Source organism: Anolis carolinensis, chromosome 2, assembly GCF_035594765.1.
Source record: "Anolis carolinensis isolate JA03-04 chromosome 2, rAnoCar3.1.pri, whole genome shotgun sequence".
Lineage (NCBI taxonomy): Eukaryota > Metazoa > Chordata > Lepidosauria > Squamata > Dactyloidae > Anolis > Anolis carolinensis.
In genome coordinates this window covers 256,249,920-256,274,098 of record NC_085842.1, presented here as the reverse complement: position 1 = coordinate 256,274,098, position 24,179 = coordinate 256,249,920, and the positions used below count along the sequence as shown (strand labels likewise).

The following is a 24,179-nucleotide window of genomic DNA, read 5'->3' as shown; positions in this document are numbered from 1 at the left end:
GCATGTACTGCTCCACCTCAGGCAGCAAAATCTTTAATAGCTAATGAAAAATCTACAGAAGCCTATGAGCTTGTACTCATGGGATTTCTCCTTTCCAAATATTCTCAGTATCTATTAGAGAATTGTATTGAAATGCTCTGAGAGACCATTGACTTGAGGATACTGCCCTCTTTATATATTTCAGTTTTATTAAGACACATCCAGGGGATTTAATAAAAACATTTGCATCATTCTAAACCTGATAGAGAAAGTGTTTAATAATATTGTTGAACAATCAAATGTTGTCCTGAAAAAAGTCAAAAAGACTTGTGAAGATATACAAAAAGACTCCAGACTTTTGATCTATAATATTTGATGTTATGGTCATATAGCAAATCTGAAATAAAAGCTGGAGAAGAGTTTACAATGAAAAAGAACTGTGTAGATTTTTTTTAGTGTTTTTGTGGTATCTATTGTGAGGGCAAGGCCACAAAAAGAACAAGAAAGGAAGTTATTTAGGTTAAAACCTTATCTGTGATTAATAAAAAACCAAGTAAAAAAAGAGCTCAGAGGCATGCTCACACAGTAAAAGCTTTGTTCTGTAGGGTGCAGGAGGAAAGCTACAATGATAAGGAAATTGAGAGTGTCTTCACCTAACTCTTTTGTTTGTTTGTTTGTTTTTAAGAAACCATAACATTGTTGCAAACAACAGTCAGGAAAGGGCATAGATAACTTTGAGTTTATAGGATATGTAACTGCTGGAATATGCCAAACAGATAAGACATCCACATGGTTAAAGAAAGTTAGATTTCAAAAGAGACTGTGCCAGAACTGCAAAGGCATGGAAATATTCACAAAACAAAGTACATATGTGGGTAAAATACAAGGACACTTGGAGAACATGGGTATCTCCACCTCTGGTGAGTGATGTTAGTATTGAGGGAATCAGAGACAAAGAGTATAAAAGTTCGCAAGCAAGGTTATACAGATTTTTTGTTCTCAACACAGCTTCATATCACTTCTCTTTTTAACTTTCTTGGGCTACTGGACCTAGAAATGTAGGTAGCTACATCTGGGAATATTTGGTTTCTATATCAAGCAGAGTGCAGTATAGCCAATGCAAATTATGTGGAAGAAAACATGTGAAAAATACTCAACATGCTCTTGTAAGGTTAAAATAAAATAAAACTTACGTATATTGAGGAGGGAGTAACCATGTTTTCTACTGCTCCAGAAGCTAAGACATGGAACAATGGATTCAAATGGAAGGAAAATAAATTTCACCTAAATATTAGGAAGAGATGCCTTCTTAGGAAAACTCTCCTGATAGTAGGTGCTGTTTGATAGTGGAATATGCAGCCTTAGAGTATGGTGGAGTCTCCTTTTTTTAATGGCTAGATGACCATTTCTTCGGGATTGCTTTGACTATGTATTCCTGCATGCCAGGAGGTTGGACTAGATGGCCCTGGTGGTCTCTTACAATTCTATGATTCCAACAACAGGTCAGTAACATTGGCTCCACACATTATGATTCTTTCCCATACAAGAGATTTCTACTAAACACAGATTTTCATAAAATATGAGGAAGACTCTTCATAATCTTCCTAGCAATATCTAATCAGAAAGCCAATATACAAATGCTATTCTGGACCATTGTTTGAAATAAGCAAAATCCTGCTCAGTTATCCTGTTTTCAGATTTTAATTCTGTCTTCTCTTTTCACCTGCTGCCCTCCTTTACCACCTCTTTATATATGCACATTTTTCTATATTATTTTATAGAAATATGTTTTAATATGTATCTTTTATAAAATGCATTTTAATATGTGTGTTTGTGGTATTTTTACAATGTGTATGAGTTTTAATTATTCTGTAACCCACCTCGAGTTACGAGAAGGGACAAGTACGAAATAATAATAATAATAATAATAATAATAATAATAATAATAATGTCATAAGGAATTTCACACAAACCTCATTCCTGAACTCCTTTGAGTTCTAAGGATTTTCAGAAGATATGTATGTTTTGCAGCTTTGGGAAAGTAAATCCAAAGCACTTTTTTACCCTCCTCCCTGCCCCAGAGTGTGTATGTGGGGAGATCTTTGGATATATAGAAGTGATATATCCAAGCAACTGAATAAACAAGAAACTCCTGATTAGGCATTAACAATAATGTTATTCATATATAGTGAATGTCATCCCTACTCCAGAAACCTCAATTTAATCAAGGAGGTTTCAAAAAGAATTGATTTAAGTTCTGAAATTGTCAGCATTCATGTCTTTCACTAGCAAGATAACATTGTCCATTACTGTTATCTAGTGCAGCACTTAAAAGATGCAAATTCAATGTTATGATGTCACCCAAAGAAGATTCTGTGGCCCCGGATTCAAGGTACTAGACAAATAAAATAAAAATATGGTGACAGAAGATGGATATAGGCTCCTGCTAACTTCTCTTCATGCTATTTGAAACTCCTTTCATCACCCAGAACATACGATGTTTTAACAGAGCCTCAACCTAAACATGTCAGTAGATAATATAATCTAAGTACAGTTAGTCCCCGAGTTACAAACATCCTACTTAACAATGACTCCTAGTTAGGAATTAATGTGAGACAACAGGAAGTGAGAGAAATCTACCCATAGGAAAGGAAATTCACTCCTGAAAGAGTTATCATGAGGAAATGGTGTCTCTATTTAAGCTTTATTACCAATCCTTGTTTCTTCATCAAGCCAATTCCCCCCCCCCCCCTCAAAATCCAATTACCACAGGGAAAGAAAGTGAGGTAAAATATTCTGAACAGGCCATAGACAGCAAAACAAACACCACAATGGTGTTCATCCTTCCTATGCTTTCCAAATATGTATATTTATTTATTATTAATGTACAGTATATTCTGCCCTTCTCACCCCGAAGGGGACTCAGGGTGGATTACAATACACATATACATGGCAAACATTCAATGCTATTACACATATGACATATAGACACACACAGAGGTAATTAACATTTTCCAGCTTCTGGCTTCATGAGGGTATGCTTGATTCCAGCCACAGGGGGAGCTGCCACTTCACCATCCACTTGTGACATTGAGTATTACTTCCTCATTCCTTTCCGCATACTGCTGGCAATTTTATGGTGTTGTAAATTAGTTAAATTAGCCTCCCTGCATAAAGCGGTACCTAAATTTCCTACTTGACAGATGCAACTGTCTTTCAGGATGCTTAGGTCAACAGCTATTAATGGTCGGGAGCTTAACCCGACCCAGGCTTCTCATGATCTCTCAGTCAGTGGTGATTTATTGCTGCTGGCTACTAAACAGTTGTGCTACAGCTCAGCCCTATAAAGTCTGTAAATGTTCTGTAAAGTCTAATATGCAGCTGATTCATAAATTAGATAAATTGTTTGGTTATCTACTGACTTGAAATTCATGGTTATTAATAAATTGGTAATGTTTTCTTTATCTTTAATAAAACAGAAAAATCTAGCAATCTTAGGAAATTAAAACTTATTATCTACAGATATTATTTCACTCAAGTTGAGACAAGAACTGATTAAACGTTTACAACCACAAATCATTTAATACATAATATTATCTTAACAACTTAGCTCAAAGGGTTGCAATGTAATGAATTAGCAATTGTGGCGTTTTCATGGAAAAGATTTTTATAACCTTTAAACTGTAGTAGATCTAACCAGAGTTAAATGCAGATCTTCACATATCAAATAGATAAACGGACAACCATAGGGACTCATTAGGGATGAGAAGAAAACTCACTAAATTTCTCTGGCTTGAAATGTTGAGAAATATCAGGGAACCATTAATCCTTGCAGGCATTGTTCAATTTAGTGTACACATGGGACAAGGAGTGTTGCGTTCTTTTTCAACTCAAGGGCAAATCCTTTTGGGCAAAAACGGAGGATCAAATCACATAAAGAGAAGGATTGTCTGCTTAATTCGAAGGCCTCAAAAAGTTAATTGAGCATTTTAATTTTTAAAGATCCATGTGATAAGGCATCAAATATCATAGTTTTGAGAGACTACAATTTGATCAGAACTTTTTTCCCGTACTGTATATGAAAAAACTCTAAATGAGATCGGAAAATGATGTCTTGCAAACTTGCAGGTGAAGAGAAAAATGTATGGTTTCTTAGGTATTTGAATAAGATAAACAAGCATTCATTTTCCTTGTAGGCATGATTCTTGAGGATGTATATTGACCCACCTACCTAATAGAGTTTTTGGCCTTAGTCATACTTTTTAAAAAGCTTTTTAAAGCTGTAGTTATACATTTCAATTTCACACAGATTTCCCAACTCCCGAACACATCTCTAGTGTGCTTGTTTCTATAGCCAAATCTAGAGCCAAAGCTATTTCCACACAGTGCATGTAAACCTACGGTTTTCTGGCATTCATAGCTTCATTTTAAAGAAATTTGTTACATGAAGGAAGAAATGTGAATTCCAAAAATATTCCAACTTCACTAATGGACATTCTAGGAACATGGTTCTGAATGAAGGGCACTGAATGTTTGCCTATATGTGTAATGTGATCCGCCCTGAGTCCCCTTCGGGGTGAGAAGGGCAGAATATAAATGCTGTAAATAAATAATAAATAATGGTTGTGAGTCCAAGAGTGACCAAGCCTTGCGCCATAAGGGAAAACACATACATTGTTTGAGTTTGGAAATAAGCAAGCCACAACTTTATTGGTTGTAGACATCAGAATAGCCTTAAACATGGCTACTGGAGGCAACCAATCCCCCTGCTGATAAATGAGCTCCCCTTTGGCTAAAAAATTTGACACAGCAAGTGTTGATATATGCTATAAACTCAGGATGCCACCAATGTTTTTATTTTGTCACAATCATGGATATCTATCATGGTGGAACCTAACTGCTCCACAATATCATTTTATTACTAGCACTAGAAGATGTCTCTATGTATTTGAAGTCCTAGTTTAAAGTTAAATTTAATTTAAAGTATAATTTTTAAAGTTAAATTTGCCCTCATCTCATTGTCTATATTTTATTTTCGGCATATATATTGCATTTCTTTCAAAACAGCATTATCTGTTTAAAGAATTAAACTGTGAGTCCATCAAAGTTCATGCTATAAGAAATATATGAATCTTGAATTCTTTGTTATTTTGCTGCAATAAACTAACATGGCTGCCCCCCTGAAAAACAGTGTTTATTTGTCTGTTTACTGTCCAACAAAAGTAGTACAATATAATCTCTGTTTGACATAAAAGGTTAAAAGCCAAACAAAACATCAGTTGAAATGTAAAATGTGCATCAGATTCCACTGGTTTTTTTTTACTACATATTTTAAATAAAAAATACAAAAGATTCAAAGGAAAGAAAGTAGCATAATGAAAAGCCACCAACAGCCAAGAAGCAGAAACTAAAATAACTTTTCATATTTTAAAACTTTTCAACACACTTTAAAAGTATAATAGCAAAATAACTTGCATGGAAGTAATCATTTGCAAATAGATGCTGTTCCTAGATTTCTCCTACTCACCTAAACTTAATTTCATAATATCATTTCTTTGGATTTTGCGACCCTCTTTGGACTCTGAAGTTCCTCCAAACAGATAAATGTCCTAAAACAAACAACAAGAGCAGATGTGGAAGTAGTAATACTTTTGACACCCAAAACTTCCTTCTGTGTTGTCTTTCTTTGTTTTGACAAGACGTTAATATCCTAAACTTCTAGCTATTCTTGTTTCCTTTCATTTTCATATAAAGGTTGGCTGTAACTGTCGGCGTGATGGTAATTTGTAAACTTTTTTTCTGGAAAAGTAGTTATCTGCTAATCTGAATTCTTTTGCCAATTTGAAAGATGGATTGCTCAACACTCCTTTCATCCTACAAAACAAGGGACCCGAGGGATACCTTGATTGGCTCCAATTGTTGATGTCTGGGGCTCTTTTGTAATCCTTTGCCTTGCCCTGCAAGCCTTACCTAAACCTCTGGGGACACATGTGGACCATTATTTCTGGTTGCCTTGGAAATGCCCAGGTTCTGCTAATTAACAATCTGCTAAAATGTTCTGACTTGGAAGGCAGCCAACTTTTCTCCCTATCTCTTTACATCACATTGTAAAAGACTACAAGTGATAGGTATGGACTGGCAAATGAATAAAGGGGCTTCTGAACACTTGGTCTCAATGACACTGTAAAATGCCTCTGTATAACTGAATAAAGCAGCAAATACCAAAAAAGAAAGGAGGTAAAATACATCAACACTCTTCCCCAATTCCTGAATTGCAGTCTTCTCATCATTCCTGAAATCCCACTTTTAAACGAAACAGTGAAGCCTTTTCTCTTCTGATGGAGAAAGGAGACGTCACTAGACTAGTTCACATTTTATCTTATTTTACTTATATTTCCTGCCTTTTTTCCAGCCCTAGGACCCAAGAAGTAAAAATAACACATCACACTACTAAAGGCTCATCCTCAGACACAATCAGTTAAGACAAAATTAAACTGCTGGAATAACAGTGTTACTTTGTAATATTTTAAATTTACGAATAAACAAGGTTATGTCCACGAATCATCAGAAAACAAAGATTTCACTATGGTTGAGTGTACATAGCAAGAAAACACAGACTCACTCCAAATTCACTTCTGGCTGTTCCCACAATGGTTGCCAACTTCTAGTGAGTATCGCATATTATACAGGATTAAACCAATTTTGCCCTATTTTGACAAAGTCAAGGGATACTCTTGAGTTTCCTGGATGTTCCAGAGTATCCCGGGCGGCTTGGAAATGGGATCAGCTCTGCTTCAAACCAGTCTGCTGTACTGATGAGACACTCCTAACATGACCCTTTCCTTTCATTCATCTTTAAAAAAAATTTGTTTAAACATAATACAATTGTCTTGTCACACTATCTATTTCTAATGCTATAGATCCCCAACCCCTCTCATCATTCACATAGTGTCATAAAAATACATCTGTCTATTACTTCTACTTATTCTATTTCATCTATTATATATAATTATTGTAATATATTTTCTGATTGTTCATCCACAGTCTTTCTTGGATGTTTAGGGGTTGAAATTTGCCATTGCTTTTGTACCTGAAGCTAATAAATAGCTTCCGTGTGTTATCAGATAGATCTTTATTTTTCCATTTGCTAATCTTAAATTATAGTTTAACTTTTCTGATAGGGCTATCAGCCATACCATGTTTAACCAATTCTTTATTGATAAATCTCTAGATTTTTTCCAAGTTCTGACTATTTTGAGTCTAACATGAGCAATATAAGATTTTTATTTGTCAAATCCTTATTCTTATTTTCAAATACAGAAATCCTTGCACTCATCGACACAGGGGAAGGCAATAAAATCATTCCTGTGTCATTGCTTCTAGACAGCCAGGGAGCTCCATGCAAGCTCTTGGTCTTCATGGGCCTTGAATTTAGCAGGCAATGTAGACTCACCAGAATCATCTACCCATGTTGGCAATCTCAGATTTAAGAGGATTTTGGGTTTCAGAATTTGGTATAAGGCAGTGGTTTTCAACCTGGGGGCCCCAGATGTTTTTGGCCTAGAACTCCCAGAAATCCCAGCCAGTTTACCAGCTGTTAGGATTTCTGGGAGTTGAAGGCCAAAAACATCTGGTGACTCTAGGTTGAGAAGAACTGGTATAAGGGATGACCAACCTATATTCCTTTGCCTATGAAACTCATGGGGTTCCCATAAGTCAATAGGCAACTTGAAGACTGTGGACTTTGTTCTGATTCAGCCATCAAAATGATTCCTCAGCTCAGAATTCTTTTACTTCAAAGTGTAATTCTTCTGTGTCTCACTGTAGAAAAGCTTTGTTAAGATCCTACAAGCCCAAAGTTTGCCCATTCCTGCAATTGATATTTTACCAAATTCTGTTTCTGCAAGTAACATTCTCCTTTCAAACAAAATAAAAGGGAAAGCAATGTCATTTAAAAAAATTGCAGGATTTTTTTTTACCTTATCATGGTGCGCTGTAAATGTATGATATGACCTTCCAACTGGCTTTTCTCCCTTGACTTCACACTTTTGCCATGATAAAGATGCTTAGACAACAAGGGGGTGGGAAACAACAGACATACATTTTACATTTTCTGTTATTTTTCACAATCTGTGAATGCAGATTTTTTCATACATTTTGGCAAGGAATCTTATAAATGCAGAAGGTTTTAAAACAGTAATAATATACACCCACAAACTAAACTATTTTGCAGTTAGTTTGAACTGCAGGAACTTGAATTTCACGACATGAGCAGTGGAGTAACAAGGTACAGGTTTGGGGAAGAGTATAGGTAAAATAATCAACAGCACTAGTCAATACTGACAATTGGCACAATCTTATTTAGATCAAACTTACAGCCTCTTCTTTGTGACATCCCTAGGGTTATTTAAAGAGTGCAATGATTTCACCCCTTAGTCATCTCTTCACCAAACTGAACATGCCCAGTTCCTTCTGCCTTTCTCTCATCATCCTTGTTGCCCTTCTCTGGACTCTCTCTGACTTGTTTATTATTATATAATTATTATATTTATTTATTTATTTATTTCCTGCCTTATCTCGCCTTATCTTCAGAACTGGATTGGCTACACCAAATGAAGTCTGACCAGCAAATGATGTAGTGACAATATGACTTCCCTCAAATTGGAAAGTATGCTTTCATGAATGCAGGTTAACATAACTTTTGCCTTCTTTGCTAGAGCATTGCATGCTCTGTGAATTGCTGGCTCATATTCAACGGTGTTATTATCAACAATACCAAGATTCTTTTCACATGTAGAACTGCTGAATAATGTTTTCACTATTCTTTATTGTGCATTTGGATTTTTGTGTCCTAAATGTAGAATTTTGCATTTGTCCCTATTGAATTCCATTTTACTGACTCCTGTCCAGGTCTCTAATTTATCAGGATACTTTTGAATTCTCTTACAGTCTTCCTTTTACATATTTATTTTTCAGCTGCCAAACAAACACAACACCAGTCCCAAATCTCTTGCTAAAAGCAACAGTAATTCATGGGCCATTGTAAATGATCTGTAACAATAAATAACACCTGTGTCCAGTGCAAACACATCTGTACAATAGTCATCTTCGTTGGAGCAACCTCCAAACATATAGATGATTTCTCCAATGGATGCAAAAGCATGGCCTGACCTGAAAAATTAAGCATCATTTGAAATGCATAGTGTGTCATATAACTCATTCAAACAAAAATTTAATTGGCATCAAAAGAATAGGAACAGAGATATGGTAAACAATAGGGAATAAACCATGGGGTCATGTGGACAAAGGTTGGATAGATAATTCAATCCATTTCCAGAAGGAAAACTTTTGACCATTTTAAATTACTCTTATGGGATTTTGAAAGTTCTGAATTTAGGAAACAATCTGAACAATATTAAAGTACTCAGAACACCTGGGAACGAAATGATGTGACCTTTGACTGTGCTTCAGGCACTCATAACTGACAAGAGAAGTGAAAACAAGAAAGAGGGAAATATGAACAGAGGAGGGGATTTAATTATTCTGATTCATGGGAGCTCTCAACATTTTCCTAAAAGAACTACATCAGATTAGGCACTGTTTAGCCACAACTTTTTCCTCTTAAGAACTTTATAAAGCCATGTGGTGGAATGATTTGAGTGCCACAGAAACCAGGATTTGAATCCTCACCTTGCCGTCCCCTAGGCAAAGTCACTCTCTCAAGCTTAGAGGAAAGCAACAGCAAATCTCATAAAGGTTGCCATAAAAACTTCTTATAGAGCCACCATAAGTCGGAGTTAACTTGAAGGCATGTAAAGACAATAACAACAATAATGACATTTGATATTTTTTTTTCGTGTCAGGAACAACTTGAGAAACTGCAAGTCGATTCTAGTGTGAGAGAATTGTCTGTCTGCAAGGACATTGCCCAAGGGATGCCTGGATGTTTTACCATCCTGTGGAAGGCTTCTCTCATGTCCCCACATGGGAAGCTGGAGCTGACAGATGGGAGCTTACCCTACTCCCTGCTTCCCTAATTCGAACCTTTGACCTTTTGATCAGCAATCCCACGAGCACAAGGGTTTAAGCCATTGCGCCACCGGGGCCCCAAGACCGTTGATATTCTCCGATGATAGAAAGAAATGTTACCATCAAGACATTTGATGGTAACATTTCTTTCCATCATTGGAGACTATCAAGGAATGTGGACCATGCAGCACCTATGCCCCCTATCATAGCAAACAAGACTAGGCAAAGCTGCTCCAATCACCAGATCTGTTGTAAGATTACAGAAAACCATTATTTGAGTATCCATATGACATCACTTCCCTACATTTTAATAACAATCACAGATTCACTGCTTCCTCCACTCTCTTAGCAGCAGGTAGTTATTTGGTTCTCAAATATTCATGCACTTATTTCTTTTTTTCTCAAGCTCAAAGTAGGGAAAAGCAGTTGTATGCATGTGTGTGTTTGCATATATTAGTGGGTGGTATTTTTCAGCCTATCCTCATAAGGCTTTTAATACAATGATTTAATTTTAATTTTATTTTAAAGAAGAAATTAGAATAAATGTAATATTATATTTTGTGCCCTCTAATATAATGCAATTGAATTAGATTTTTAAAGCACTTATCAATGATTAACTAAATACACCATCATTTTTCTCTTAACTTTCCCATCTCTCAACTAGGACTTACTACCAGAGAAGCCTGTCGACAGCTGCAGCCTTTGCTGCATGACCTCTTCTGTAATCCTTACATCAACTCATCCAGTATTGCTGATGTGAAGACTGAAGAGAGGCTTGCCTACATAAGTGAGTACATGGCAAAAGAGAGGGTCAAGCCAGGGGCTTTTTTCTGATTCACACCTCAGTCACTTAGCTGCTGTACCACGAAGCAGTGAAGTTGACATCTGTTCAGCAATGGCAAGTGTTTTTTGTTGAAAGAACTGCTAGAAAAAGCCACTATTGTAATCTACTCTAGCAGCAGGTCTACAAGGGTCAGGTATACCTGCCACTTGATGTTCCTTGCTGTCCAGATTATTTGAATTAACTCTCAAGGCCACAACAGCAGTATCAAGTACCTCCCTGGGTGCTGGAAAACGAGAAACAGCAGTCTTTTTAAAAATTAAGTGATGTCAGAGGGGAGGTTGTGGACTTTAAGTAATTGACGGCACTCTTGATTTCTGAACTGACCCATCCCACGGGACAGTTTATGTTCAATCCTTTTCTCCCCAGTTTATGCTCAGGCCTTTGCTTCATAATTAACATTTTCCTCTGGAGAAACTCAATGTTTGCTTTTCTCATTCTGGCCATAGTCCTGGCTTCTCTCTTCCTCTCTCATAGAAAGGTTTGAAAAGTTTTAGGGTTATAGCACCCAGAGTACCATGGCAAGCATGGACACTAGAGATTATGGGAGCTATAGTTGAAAAGTAACAATTCTATTCTCTGTTATCCTGCCCAATAAGAACCAACTTTGTTGCTGAATGTTACCTATGTTAAAAAGTTGATCTCATCTTTAGGCAGAGTGATTATTCTGGGAAATCTAATGAAATGGAAGGATGAAGATATTACAGTTCATAGAATCATAGAATCATAGAATCATAGAATAGTAGAGTTGGAAGAGACCACATGGGCCATCTAGTCCAACCCCCAGCTAAGAAGCAGGAAATCGCATTCAAAGCACCCCCGACAGATGGCCATCCAGCCTCTGCTTAAAAGCCTCCAAGGAAGGAGCCTCCACCACGGCCCCGGGGAGAGAGTTCCACTGTCGAACAGCCCTCACTGTGAGGAAGTTCTTCCTGATGTTCAGGTGGAATCTCCTTTCCTGTAGTTTGAAGCCATTGTTCCGTGTCCTAGTCTGCAGGGCAGCAGAAAACAAGCTTGCTCCCTCTTCCCTATGACTTCCCTTCACATATTTGTACATGGCTATCATGTCTCCTCTCAGCCTTCTCTTCTGCAGGCTAAACATGCCCAGCTCTTTAAGCCGCTCCTCATAGGGCTTGTTCTCCAGACCCTTAATCATTTTAGTCGCCCTCCTCTGGACGCTTTCCAGCTTGTCAACATCTCCCTTCAACTGTGGTGCCCAAAATTGGACACAGTATTCCAGGTGTGGTCTGACCAAGGCAGAATAGAGGGGGAGCATAACTTCCCTGGATCTAGACGCTATACCCCTATTGATACAGGCCAGAATCCCATTGGCTTTTTTAGCTGCCGCATCACATTGTTGGCTCATGTTTAACTTGTTGTCCACGAGGACTCCAAGGTCTTTTTCGCACACACTGCTGTCAAGCCAGGCGTCCCCCATTCTGTATCTTTGATTTCCATTTTTTCTGCCGAAGTGAAGTATCTTGCATTTGTCCCTGTTGAACTTCATTTTGTTAGTTTTGGCCCATCTCTCTAGTCTGTCAAGATCGTTTTGAATTTGAGTTATTCAATTTATTCTGCAGCCAGATAGAAGAGGAGGCATTTATAGGCACGCATATCTCAGGTAACTTGTTTTGGGTATAATGAACCTTGAGTTTTGTGTTTGTGTGTGTGCTCCTTTGCTGATCTAGCTCAGACACCAAAACATGTGGGTCCTATCCACTTAGAAATTCCTAATAACCAAGCGACTCTGCCATACCCACCCCAACTCCTGAATTGCTCTAATGAACAATGGGAACAATGAAATCGATCAGAAGTAGACAAAGTGGTTTCCTCCAGCGGTTTGGCACTATAATGACCACTGAACATCACGGTTTGGTCTGATGGGAGCTGTAATACATATGAAGCACACTAGGTTACCTACTCCTAGTTTAAGGGGATTCGCACCTACTTGTGTCATACTTAAAATTACACAACAGGAATAATAGCTATTCTTTCTTATTCGAGGAGCACCAGTCAATACCTTAAAATGAATATGCTTATTAGAGTCATTTAGTCACAGAAAAATGCAAAATAAATTATGGTGAATGCAAGGCATAATACTGTTTTGATGCCTGCGTATGCCAAGACAACTTTTTATTGTAAGCTACTTAACACATTAACAGAACTTGAAATTTTCTGATATCAGATAATCCATTAGTAAATGTATCAATATTAAGCAATACTGTATAGCATTTGTGAAAGTGCATAAGGCTGTGGTGGGTAGGATGGCAAAATCTTTTGTGTATTTTCTGGTAGATAGCAGTGGGGAATTGAAGCAAATGATGGGGCAGGGTTTACAGTGGAGTTGATATAGCCACATCTTTGGAGAATTGGTTCAGTTGAACTCTGCCAGGAAAATGCCAAGAACCAAAGGCTCAGTTACCACCTTGGGATTGTGTGATTCTAGGCTAATCAACAGCATTTTGCCAAGTTTATAGCAAATATGAAGATTGTGAAGATTATTGTGGCTTTTTTGTATTTGTTTGATACTGAATGCATAAAGTTAATCAAACAGCAATGAAGCTACACGATAGGGTGAGCGAACTGGCAATTTGAAATCTGGAATATACCCATAGAGTTGATAGATTGAGCTCTTTTCACTGACTGATGAAATATTTGACCCCTTCAGTCATGCTGAATTCTCCTGTGGGCAATATTTGTGGTTGCAAATTTAGGGCAACACTCATCCAAGAGGCTTAGATTTCACTGAAGATGAAACCAGTCCATTTTAGTTTTACTGAGATGCTGACAGCTGACATATCAAACAAACAAACAAATTAAAAAAAAAACCCAGCCTTTCAGGCATTTTATAATGGGCTAAACTGCAGGGAGCATAAAAACCCACCCAGCTTTTATTGATTAGATCCCAGTATAACCAAATTGAATATTAGGGATTTTTTTAAAAAGCAAATCAGACCAAATGTGTAAGGAACACATTATTTTCTAATGTTTCTTTACAAAATAGCATACACAAAGATTGTTGGCAGAATAAAGTTTATAGCAACATTTCTGCAACACATTTTACGGCTGCGATTTTCTTTTGTCTCTCTGGCTTATGTATCAGAATTATTTGAAGGGAAAATAGTTACTAATTTGTCATGCTTGCATTTTCTGCTGGTGGCTTGAGTTTTCTAATGGTCTTGAGTTGACTGCAATTTGTCATATTCAGGTGTTTATGTATGTTCCAAAAATATAATAAATGCTCTTCTCCATAATTTGAGTGAGTAAAGAATAATTTAAAAAGTTTTAATAAATTGGTCTTAGGTCTTGAATTATGGTGGCATCAGTGGAGGCAATGGAGCAGGTAAAAATAAATTAGGTATAAGAATCTAATTTAGCAGATTTAACAGGGGAGTGGAGAGCTTTTGGTTATCCAGATTTTTTAAGCTACAGCTAGTATAATTCTTTGCTATATCTACCCCAGATGAGAGTTTCATAGAGCTAAAGTCAAAAACATCTAGATCATCTGTGTACTACCATACACATAGATGTTTTCCCCTACTTACAACAGTTGATCTGTGTTTGAGAGTTAGAGGTGCAATACTTATTTGAGTTATATCCTACCTTTCTCCCAAATGGAATTCAAACTGGTTTACAATGTACATTAAAAACAAAAAATTCTAAAACAATATGGTTTCCATGTTAGTGGGACAGTGACTCAGTTCCTAGTTTTAGTCTCAATTTTAAAGGTGCTATATAATAGGCTGAATCTTCTCCAAAAAAGAGATTCCTCACTTTGGAGAGCTCCTTTAAAGTCTGGACTAAAACACAGAGCAGATTAATCACTCCAATGACATACGAGGTACTAGCTACTGCTGAACACACATAGCATCAAGATAGTTATTCTAACAAATGATATAGTTTACAGAACTGCCATACAATTAAATAAATCTGATAACTATGAAATAATAAAAAAATGTTTCATACAGATAGAAAAAAATGTATTGGACAAAACCTATAAACAGATCTCAAGAAAGCTGGTGTGCCAACAAGTGCTACTTCTGAATTCTTCAAAATGATCTATAATAAAAGTTGGAAAAAAAATAATTTTTCCTGGTGAGATTTGTCATTGCCTACCCCTGAGGCTGAGGAAGTGTAAATTGCCCAAGGTCACCCAGTGGAATTCCATGACTGAGCAAGGATTCAAACCCTGTTTCTAGTAGTGCCATCCTAGTACTGCTCTGCCATACCAGGTTTTGGTCTTTAATGAAACAAAAAGCAAAGCTTCACCTGCATCTTCCACACAGCATAAGAATATCCACCAGCACTTCTTCATTATCATAAGACAGCAAATTCAGGTTTCCAGGAATCTAATAAATGTGATATTAAAATAGATGGCCAAGACTCCAGGGAAATAAAGTACTGCTAGCCATGGTCCAATCAAAGACTTACAGCTGTTCAGAGAGCAAGCTATGCAGCTATGGTTTCTGGACTCAGCCTTTCTAAAATATTTGATTGAGCCTACTGTCATTACATTTTTCCTGAAAATAATACTGCATCCCCAAGTAGTTATATCATGGTAGTTCATAGTAGGCACCTGTGAGCTCTTCTGTCATTTGAATTTCCCATAATGCCTTAACATAGCATCACCGGGAGTCAAACAGTATATCTGCCAACATAATTGCTTCTGCCAATGGAATTGAGAATATACATATTTCTGTTCATCACAGCTAGATTTAAGTCGTAAAGGAAATTGAAAATGGCAGACAGAACAGCTAACAGCTAGCCTTTGACTATGGAAATGTATGGGTGTGCAAGTGTTATTTTGGTCCAGAAGGTCTATTTGCTATTTCAAAATGGTGATACAGTCTCTGCCCTAACCTCTTCCCTCCTTTATGTACTTTATGTCTTGATGTCCCTCTGTTCTGAGCTATTTTCCTCTGTGGGTGCAAAGAATAAAACAGAAAAGGAACCACCCAACTGTAAAGAAATAACACACAAGGTGTGTTCAGTTTCACTCTCCTGCATGCAACTTTTTTTTACTCCTGACACACCCCACTCACTCCATGCCTCCTTTATATAAGAATGGGGTAAACATGTAAATGGTGGTCTTGAATTGGCCCCGAGAACTAGGCTTTATTCAAAATTGTTTCTCTCTTCATTAGCAGTTTATTGTATGATCAGAAGAGACGAGCTCAAGGTCAAATTATTATTTGCTCATGCTACTTCATTTTAGTTCACGTTCTGTTAACAACTACTTATACATAAAGCTAGACAGATGAGTAACTAACCTGGCGCCTGGGGCTGAACCAGATGTTTTGACTGGAGTCCAACTCTGGGAGACTGAAAAATGAAATGGCAACACAAGTACTTTAGAATGCTATGAACAATAATATACAGAAGTACGGGATATATAGAATACAAATTTTCTTGGTGTACTCCAAAACTGGAACACACAGATACAAACTGAGTGTATATGATTTTTAAACCATAGGAGCTTCTACTAGAAAGGATTTCACTCACAAAAGCAGTGGTTTCTCTAGTGATTAGCTGCATAAACAGTTGCACAACAATCTAGCACCAAAATCTTAAAAACCCAAAGGAGAAAAACAGACAACAATATCAAAAAATAATGATATTCGACAACAACTATCAAAAATGATGTGCTATGTAGCAAATCAGTATCATATTGAAAGCTTATGATAATGTAAGATGGATTTATAACTGCCGGGGATTTACATTTACAGTCATGAATGGCATGTGATGAAGTGGGATCATAGATTGTTGAAGGCTTGGCAACCCTCTTACATGCTTCTTTGGATCATTGCAGTATGGCACTGGGTTTCCTGGTTTCTTTGGAATGTAGGAATTTTTCCCTTTGTGTCTTTCTTTTGCCTATCCTATGCTGTATTTGAGGGATATTAGTGATTGACTCAGGGTTGTGTGTGCAAACAGGCTGTGATTTGGCAAGTAAGAGAAAGTAAGGCTTTGGTGTACACCTTGGCACTCCTTTTGGTGAAGGGTAAGGCTCTGGTACAACCTTCACAGTTTCTGGAACCTGTGGGATGGGGAGGATTCCGCTCTTGAGGCTCACTTACTAGACCCATGGCTTTGGGTGGGAGTCATGAGTTTATTTTCCAGTAAGAAACCAACCATAGAAATCCAGCTATTGTGTTTGTGATAGGATTCAGGTGTTTTGCCAAAGGTATGCTGAGAAGGAAGCCTAGGGTAGACATCTGAACTGACTGGTCTCAAGGTACACCCTTTTTTTCTCCTTTCAGGTCCAATTAACTAATACAGATCAAATAAAGTGGTCTTAATTCAACTCAAATTTCTCATTATTTCTCATTATTTCACCGTCGTTCATTTTAAAAAATCCAGTGGAAATTATAGTGCTCTATTTGCACTTTTTCATAAATGCAAGCAACATCATTAAATAATTTTAGTTTGATTGGAATGCTGCCAAACCTAATTATTTTGTAAAAATTCAATTCTACTCACCTGTATTGAACACATATAGGTCATCAACAGCTTTTCCACACTGTGTACCACCATACATATAGATGTTTTCCCCTACAACAGCTGAACTATGTTTGAGAGTTAGAGGTGCAATACCAGTGGTAGTAACTTTCTGCCAGGTTAAGGAACCTTAAGAATAAGAAATAATAGCAAATTAGTCATTTCTTTAAAAGGGTGAGGGGGAGCTGGCAGGGAAATTTGCTTTCTAGTTTTGCTTATTTCTGAAAGTGTCATGGTAATCTACAGTGCAGAGTGTTCTTTAGATTTGTTCATGGGTTCTGCAAATTGCAGCTTTTAAAATGATTCCCTTCTTCATTTTGTTTTAATGCAGTGTATAGTCCCAAAACTCCTTAGGCTACATCTACACTGCCTGTGCTGGTACGGCTGTACTAGAAGCTCCAACTTTATTTTCTTGCTGCTAATGTTTGCAGTCATAGGACAGGCCACCTGTCAATCATCATTAAGTTTGGTTCCACCCCTTGTTCAGGGCTCTGGAAGGGAAGGAGCCATTTTTAAGTCAGTCTCACTTAAGGAAGCTAAGCTATAGGACGTAGACCAGCTCATCCCGTAGAAAAGCTTCATATCTCAATAACATCCGGGGCTATAGAACATCCGAGAAAACAAACAGAAATTCCAGGGGGAAAGGTCTCAAAAGCTCTGGCTGAGAGCTTACAGCCTCTCAGCCTCACAGCTCCTGAGGGAAACAGCCCTAAAGTTTTCAAAGAAACCTCAGAGAGAGAACAGAATCACAGATTCATGGAACCCCAGCGGAAACATCTGCAAGCCCTGGTTGGTAGGTCTACTCGATGCCCAGACGCATTTGGAATCAGTAGTAGGTCCCACATCAGCTAGGCCCATATGATAGACAGCCTGGGAGAGGTTATAAGGGGATTTTCTTCTTACAGAGAAAATATAGTTATCCCAAGCCAATTGCCCGTCCCCTGAGGACAAGATTGAAAAGCCAACAGTTTATTAAGGAAACCTTGAAGTGTTATTTGACTCCTTGAAGATTTATTATTTGTTCATCAATAAAGACTTTGTTATTTCATTAAAGACTCAAAAGGCCATCCTTTTCAGGGAAATTCTCAAGAACCTTTCTTTAGGCACCCTGGCTTTCCGCTGGGCATAAAGTATACGTCCTATACAAAAGACAATAGTTACAGGCCCAGCGCGTGACAGAATACAGCCCTATAACCTAAAATCTGATCCCAGATTATCTGTTTTGAACTAGATTATATGAGTCTACACTGCCAGATAATCTGAGATAACCAGACAATCTGGGATCAAATATTGGAATATAGGGCAATGTCGAAGGGGCCTTAATTTAGTGGTTCGATTTTTATTACAATGAATTGGGACATGTGGTACTGGGCAATACCTGAAAAAACAACAAGATTGTTTCTTAGTCTGTTGTACTTGGATATATTGCACCACCTAATCTATTTCTGTGAGAAAACAAACCACACCTTGTCCCTGTCCACCATCCTGCTTAAAAATGTTCTTATGCCACCCTTTGATGGCACTGAGTTTTCACTAGCAAAAGGCAATGTAAAAATCACTTTGATTTTCCTGCTGTGAAACATTTCTAGCACATTGGTAGCCAGGACTGGGCTAAGGCACACCTCAGAAAGTCAGCTACTCCTGGCCACCATCAGCACCACTTCCCTGTATATTCAGAAAGGTCTCCCCTCACTCAGAGAGGGTGTTAGTTCTGTTCTGTTGTTGTTGTTGTTGTTAGATATTACATCATATAAAAAAACCCCAAATACATTCATTTAAGTCTATGAGGTAACATAGGAAGCAGTATTATTAGGCTTGTTCTTTAACATACATATATTGTGAGAAATTAACACTGAAGTCAGCATTCACCACTGACTACTCCTGGAGTGAGAACATACAGTAACCATGGAACCAGCATACAGTAACCATAGAACCAGTTTTCCTGTACCCAAGGAGAAATGATCTCTCTAGGAATTTGCTAAGTCCTCCAAGCAATTATATGGCAATCTTTCCCCAGATGTAACCATAGAGTCACTATGAAGGACGTATCACATTCCTAGAGAGGATACTTCTTGAGAAATTTCTAGATCTATCAAGACAACTCTATGCTGGCACTGGAGGTTAGGTAATTCAATGAACATCAGTCCTGATTGCAGGTAATCATGGTCTGGCCAGGAACATATTCCCTGCAAATTCCGGGATTTTACTGTTTCTCTTTTTCAGGGGCTCTTAACTTAGCAATTCTGAACAATCAGTGCTCAAATGTTCCCAATATGAGCTATAGCACAAAATGTTCAATCTGGGTACTGCTAGACATTCACCATTTGGCTGCACACTTCTTGGGTTAACATCTCTGCTTCTTTTCAACATTTTCTAGTAAGGTCACTGGTTCCCTCCTTCCTTCATTTTGAGACAATTACTGGCAAACCCTGGGACTTTCTAGGAAACTGACTTATGAGGTCCCACTGCTCAACAGTCTTGAATCATACAATTAGTACTGAAATATGAACCATCTGGATGAACTCCTGAGATAACCCCTCTATAAACCATCTACATATATTAACATTGTGCAGTAGATCTGTAAGAAAACATATTCATCTCTTTTAGAAGGCAGTCAGCATTCATTTTCTTTGTAATATCATACAACTATTGCTCAAATTAGGGCTTGGGTACTGCCCCAGGCTAAATCCAACACACTGAAGTGCTTTGACTTCTGGAACTAATCAGTCTAAAGTGGGATTTAAAATATAGTGTATTATAATTGGCATTCAGCAGCACTGAGTAAGCCTTTGATTTGGAATGTTCTCAGCAGGGATCCTAACCAAGGAGCCAAATCACCTTCAGCGAGCAAAGATATATATCTGAAAACGAGTTGTTTAAAGGAGTGACATTCCTTTTGGTTCCATGGGAAAGCTGGCTCCAGAGCTCCATGGCAATAGACTTAATCAAATGGTATTTCATTCGTTTGTTCAGCCACTAGGTAATATATCTGGGCAGAATGAGCTCCAATTTTCCATGAACAGAAACAATAAATAAACCTACCAGAGGGAAAGCATACGTTATAAACTAGAAGCTCAAGATATCCAATTAGAATTTTGTATATGTGTTTTACAGCTTATAATTTTAAATGGGACTATAACTTATAACACTAGAGTGGGAATTGGTAAGAACCTCTTCACTATCACACTAAAGATAACACTACAAAGATATGGTAAATTCACAACATTCTGACAAAAGTGGAATAATCAGAAACCATTGTTGTAAGCTGACACTGTTGACCCTAAACAATAATAAATTATGATAATAAAAGGTAAAGGTTTCCCCTGACGTTAAGTCCAGTCATGTCTGACTCTGGGGGTTGGTGCTCATCTCCATTTCTAAGCTGAAGAGCCGGCATTGTCCGTAGACACCTCCAAGGTCATATAGCCAGCATGACTGCATGGAGCGCTGTTACCTTCCCGCCGGAGCGGTACCTGTTGATCTACTCACATTTGCATGTTTTTGAACTGCTAGGTTGGCAGGAGCTGGGGCTAACAGCGGCTGCTCACGCCGCTCCTGGGATTTGAATCTGGGACCTTTCGGTCTGCAAGTTCAGTAGCTCAGCGCTTTAACACACTTCCCCACCGGGGCTTGCTTATATAAAATATAAGCAAGAGCGTTGTTGACTTGCCATTAACTAAATTAACTATAAATCCATGACAATCCAATTTTTTGTTTTTACTCACCAAGATCAAATATGTAGATGCCTGGAAGGCAGTGCTCAGCATTCTCACTTGAAGAACCTCCAAATAAATATATCTTGTCTTTTACTATGCTATAAGGGAAAGTCAAATGTTACAGGAAGCTGTAAAGCATCTCCCCCAAGGTTATAATTTTGTATAGAATAATAACAAAATTGTTTCTTAATGAAAATTATTGAGATCTAATATCCACTTGTCTTACATGTAAGTTACATTCAGGTGGGCAGGCACTATTTTGCCTCCTATGGCCATAATTGGTAGCAGGCAGTGGGATTTCTCTGCAACCTTATTGCATGATGTTGCTCCTTTTCCACTGCTCTCCTGGTGGGAAACTATTGAAAGGCATTTCTTTTCCAAAAGGAAACTATTAGCAGATTATTTGTATTTGGAGAAGGAACACTTCCCTGGCGGTTTCTTGCCGGGAGAGTGGCAGGAAAGGAGTAACATCATGTCATAAGTCCAAGGTAAAGGTGCTGTTACCCAGTTGTAATTGTAATTTGCCTGCCTCATGTGATAAAGCATCTCAGTATTACTGTGACTTGATAAGAACTGTGGCCTGCTGGGAGAAAAAGACTAATGAAAGGAAAATGTTTTAGGAGGATAAAATGTATTAGTGGAAAGACTTGGTGTAAGAAGCACTTCACTATCAGGTAGGGAGAAATCTGTGTTATCCCACCGCTGCCACCATGCAACACACAAGGCAAAAGAGAGGCTTCTCAAACAAGCAGGGGGGAAATCTTTTTATCCCACCCTTGACATTAATAAACACACATGTGAATGAGGCAATGTGGTACTGAGGTGAGAGTGATGGATGAATCCTCGCAGACTCTGTATAGTGCAGTTCACAACTCGAAGACACTATCTTTATTGAAAACAAAATAATTATTATTTTTGAATTCTTTGGCACATAAGCGTATCTTGTTACAACATTTCTTGCTTCATTTCCACTTGGTTTTGATATTGTCTTGCATTCACTTGGTTACACAAAGCTGTTAATATATAACTTTCCGAACACTCAAACTTAGTTCAACTTGTTAATGCTCTATTTTTCCTTTCAAAAACCATATATATTTCGCCTCAGCCTTTTTGACTGGACAATTAAATCTTAAAGTTACTCTTCACTCCAGTCAACCCGACTGAATCCTAGTCTCAAAAGACTCTCTATTCCACTCAGTTTTTCCTAACCGAGGGTCCAGACTTAAATCAGTATCTTTTTACCTCAATATACATTGGTAGCTACAAACATGAACACATACAGCTTCCATCTAGCTCATCGGCTAGAAATTGAAACACATACATCTTCCTTCTAGCTCACTGGCTAGAAACTGAGCTAACTCTTAAAATGTTCCCTCCTTTTGCCTTTCAGCTAACTCCACCCCTTTCTTACTAGCCTCTCCAAATGGTTACATTTCTACAGCAGTAGCTACGTTACCATGGTGACACAACCAATCAGAAGTTGCTAACTCCTGCCTACCTTTGCCATTAAACCAACATTAAGTAACATAGACAAAAATCCCTATTAAAATAAAGTTTTCCGTTATACTTGGGTTTTGAGAAATGATACTAGCCAAACTGTGTGGGGTTTCTGAGATTTGTATTTTCCCCAAAGAAATCACAGTTTCAAACGCTTTCTTTTGTGTCCTTTTTCACATTGTTGCCTTATTTCCTAAAATGAAAAACCCCAAAATTACGCATTAAAAAATACAAGAGGTAGGGATGCATTATTTTTTTTAAAAAAACCCAATGGGAATAATACATCAGAAGGATTAATAATAAATACGGTTACTGACACATAGAAACCCCTTTCACTGTCTTCATATCTCATCTGACCCTGGTTACTACTTGGATGGAGACTGCTAATGAATGCCAGGTGCTCTTTTAGAGGAAGGAACTGGCAAAACCATTTCTGAGTATTTCTTGCCTAATGAAACTATAAAATCCACACAGTTGCTATGAGCTGACAGGTGAGTTGAAGGCACACACAGATGAGTGATCATTCTCTGTGCTAGTCTACCCTCAGCTCTCCCCAATTGTGTTCAGTGATCTGAGATAAACCCCATAGTTCTTTTAGAAATATACTCTATGCAACATCTAAGGAAGCAGTGATGATCACAACTGTGAGGAGCAATTGACAGTGACTATATAAAGTAAACAAATGACCTCATCAGATGGTGTGACTTTTGGTGGCATCAGCTGCTTCTGCTACAGTTTTATGATAGGGCCTACCAGGTCCCATCCCACAGTGTTGAACTACTCCCAGTGGGGCTCCGTCGTAAAATTGTAGAGGAAGCAGCGCACGCCACTGTGGTGGCAACATGGGAGGGCTCCCATGTTCAGTGGTGATCAAGGGGAGGGGCATGTAATGGGGCAACAAGTAAATCTGGCGATGTGGGATATGGGGTGACAGGTTCCCCTTGCTGGGCACTGCTGTATTTGACACGATGTGTGGTCCATCTGATGAGGTTGTAAGAAGGAATGCACATTAATAGGGAGAAAATGCCCTGAAGAGAAATAACTAACTTTTTAAAATGTCTTTTGGACACAATGGCATTTGCATTCAAATACACCATCTATCTGGAAATATAAATTCATACATTCCTTTAAAGAGAAACCCACTATTGTTTGGAGCTTGATGACATCTTTGAGGAAGGCGGCATGAAATGCCCCATGTGGCTTTAACAGCTGTTGGCTCACAAATGTTTGTAGATCTTTACACTTTCTTGCTAGTACCATGCTAAACCTGGCAGAAGAATGCATTTGATTTTCAAGCATTAAAAGAAAGAAAAGAAGCAAGTCAAAGAAAAATAAATTGCCAAGCACTAGCATATCCAAAAGTGAAACATGTTCCAAGAGAGTTAACTGTGAGCAAAATAATATATCCCTGTCTTTGGACAGGGGAAAATGATGTTCTTGCTTGAAAAAAAGAAATACTTGCTTTCTGAATATGTTCCAGTATTGATCATTTTATTATCCTATAACTAAATTTGACCAAGCCAATAATTTTTTTATTAAGTCTCAATTACAAATACACTTACTAGAACAAACCTCAAAAAATGCTACAAGCTCTAATAGGATTGCGTTGCAAATTATTC

At 37.8% G+C, this 24,179-nt stretch overlaps 1 protein-coding gene across 8 annotated transcripts in view; it reads right to left on the bottom strand.

Moving 5' to 3' along the window:
• LOC103277646 (uncharacterized) overlaps positions 1-24,179 on the bottom strand; it is a 111,465-nt gene that overhangs the window by 68,328 nt on the left and 18,958 nt on the right. For all 8 annotated transcript variants that reach the window (XR_001729878.2, XM_062972097.1, XM_062972096.1 and 5 more), the window contains 6 exons: positions 21,073-21,161; positions 17,330-17,476; positions 16,120-16,171; positions 9,050-9,150; positions 7,959-8,044; positions 5,507-5,588 (listed from right to left, as the gene is read on the bottom strand). Coding sequence is in view for 7 of the 8 variants with exons in the window: in XM_062972097.1 (XP_062828167.1) it covers positions 5,507-5,588; positions 7,959-8,044; positions 9,050-9,150; positions 16,120-16,171; positions 17,330-17,476; positions 21,073-21,161 (557 nt within the window). In the remaining variant the exon portion in view is untranslated. The remainder of the gene's footprint in view (positions 1-5,506; positions 5,589-7,958; positions 8,045-9,049; positions 9,151-16,119; positions 16,172-17,329; positions 17,477-21,072; positions 21,162-24,179) is intronic.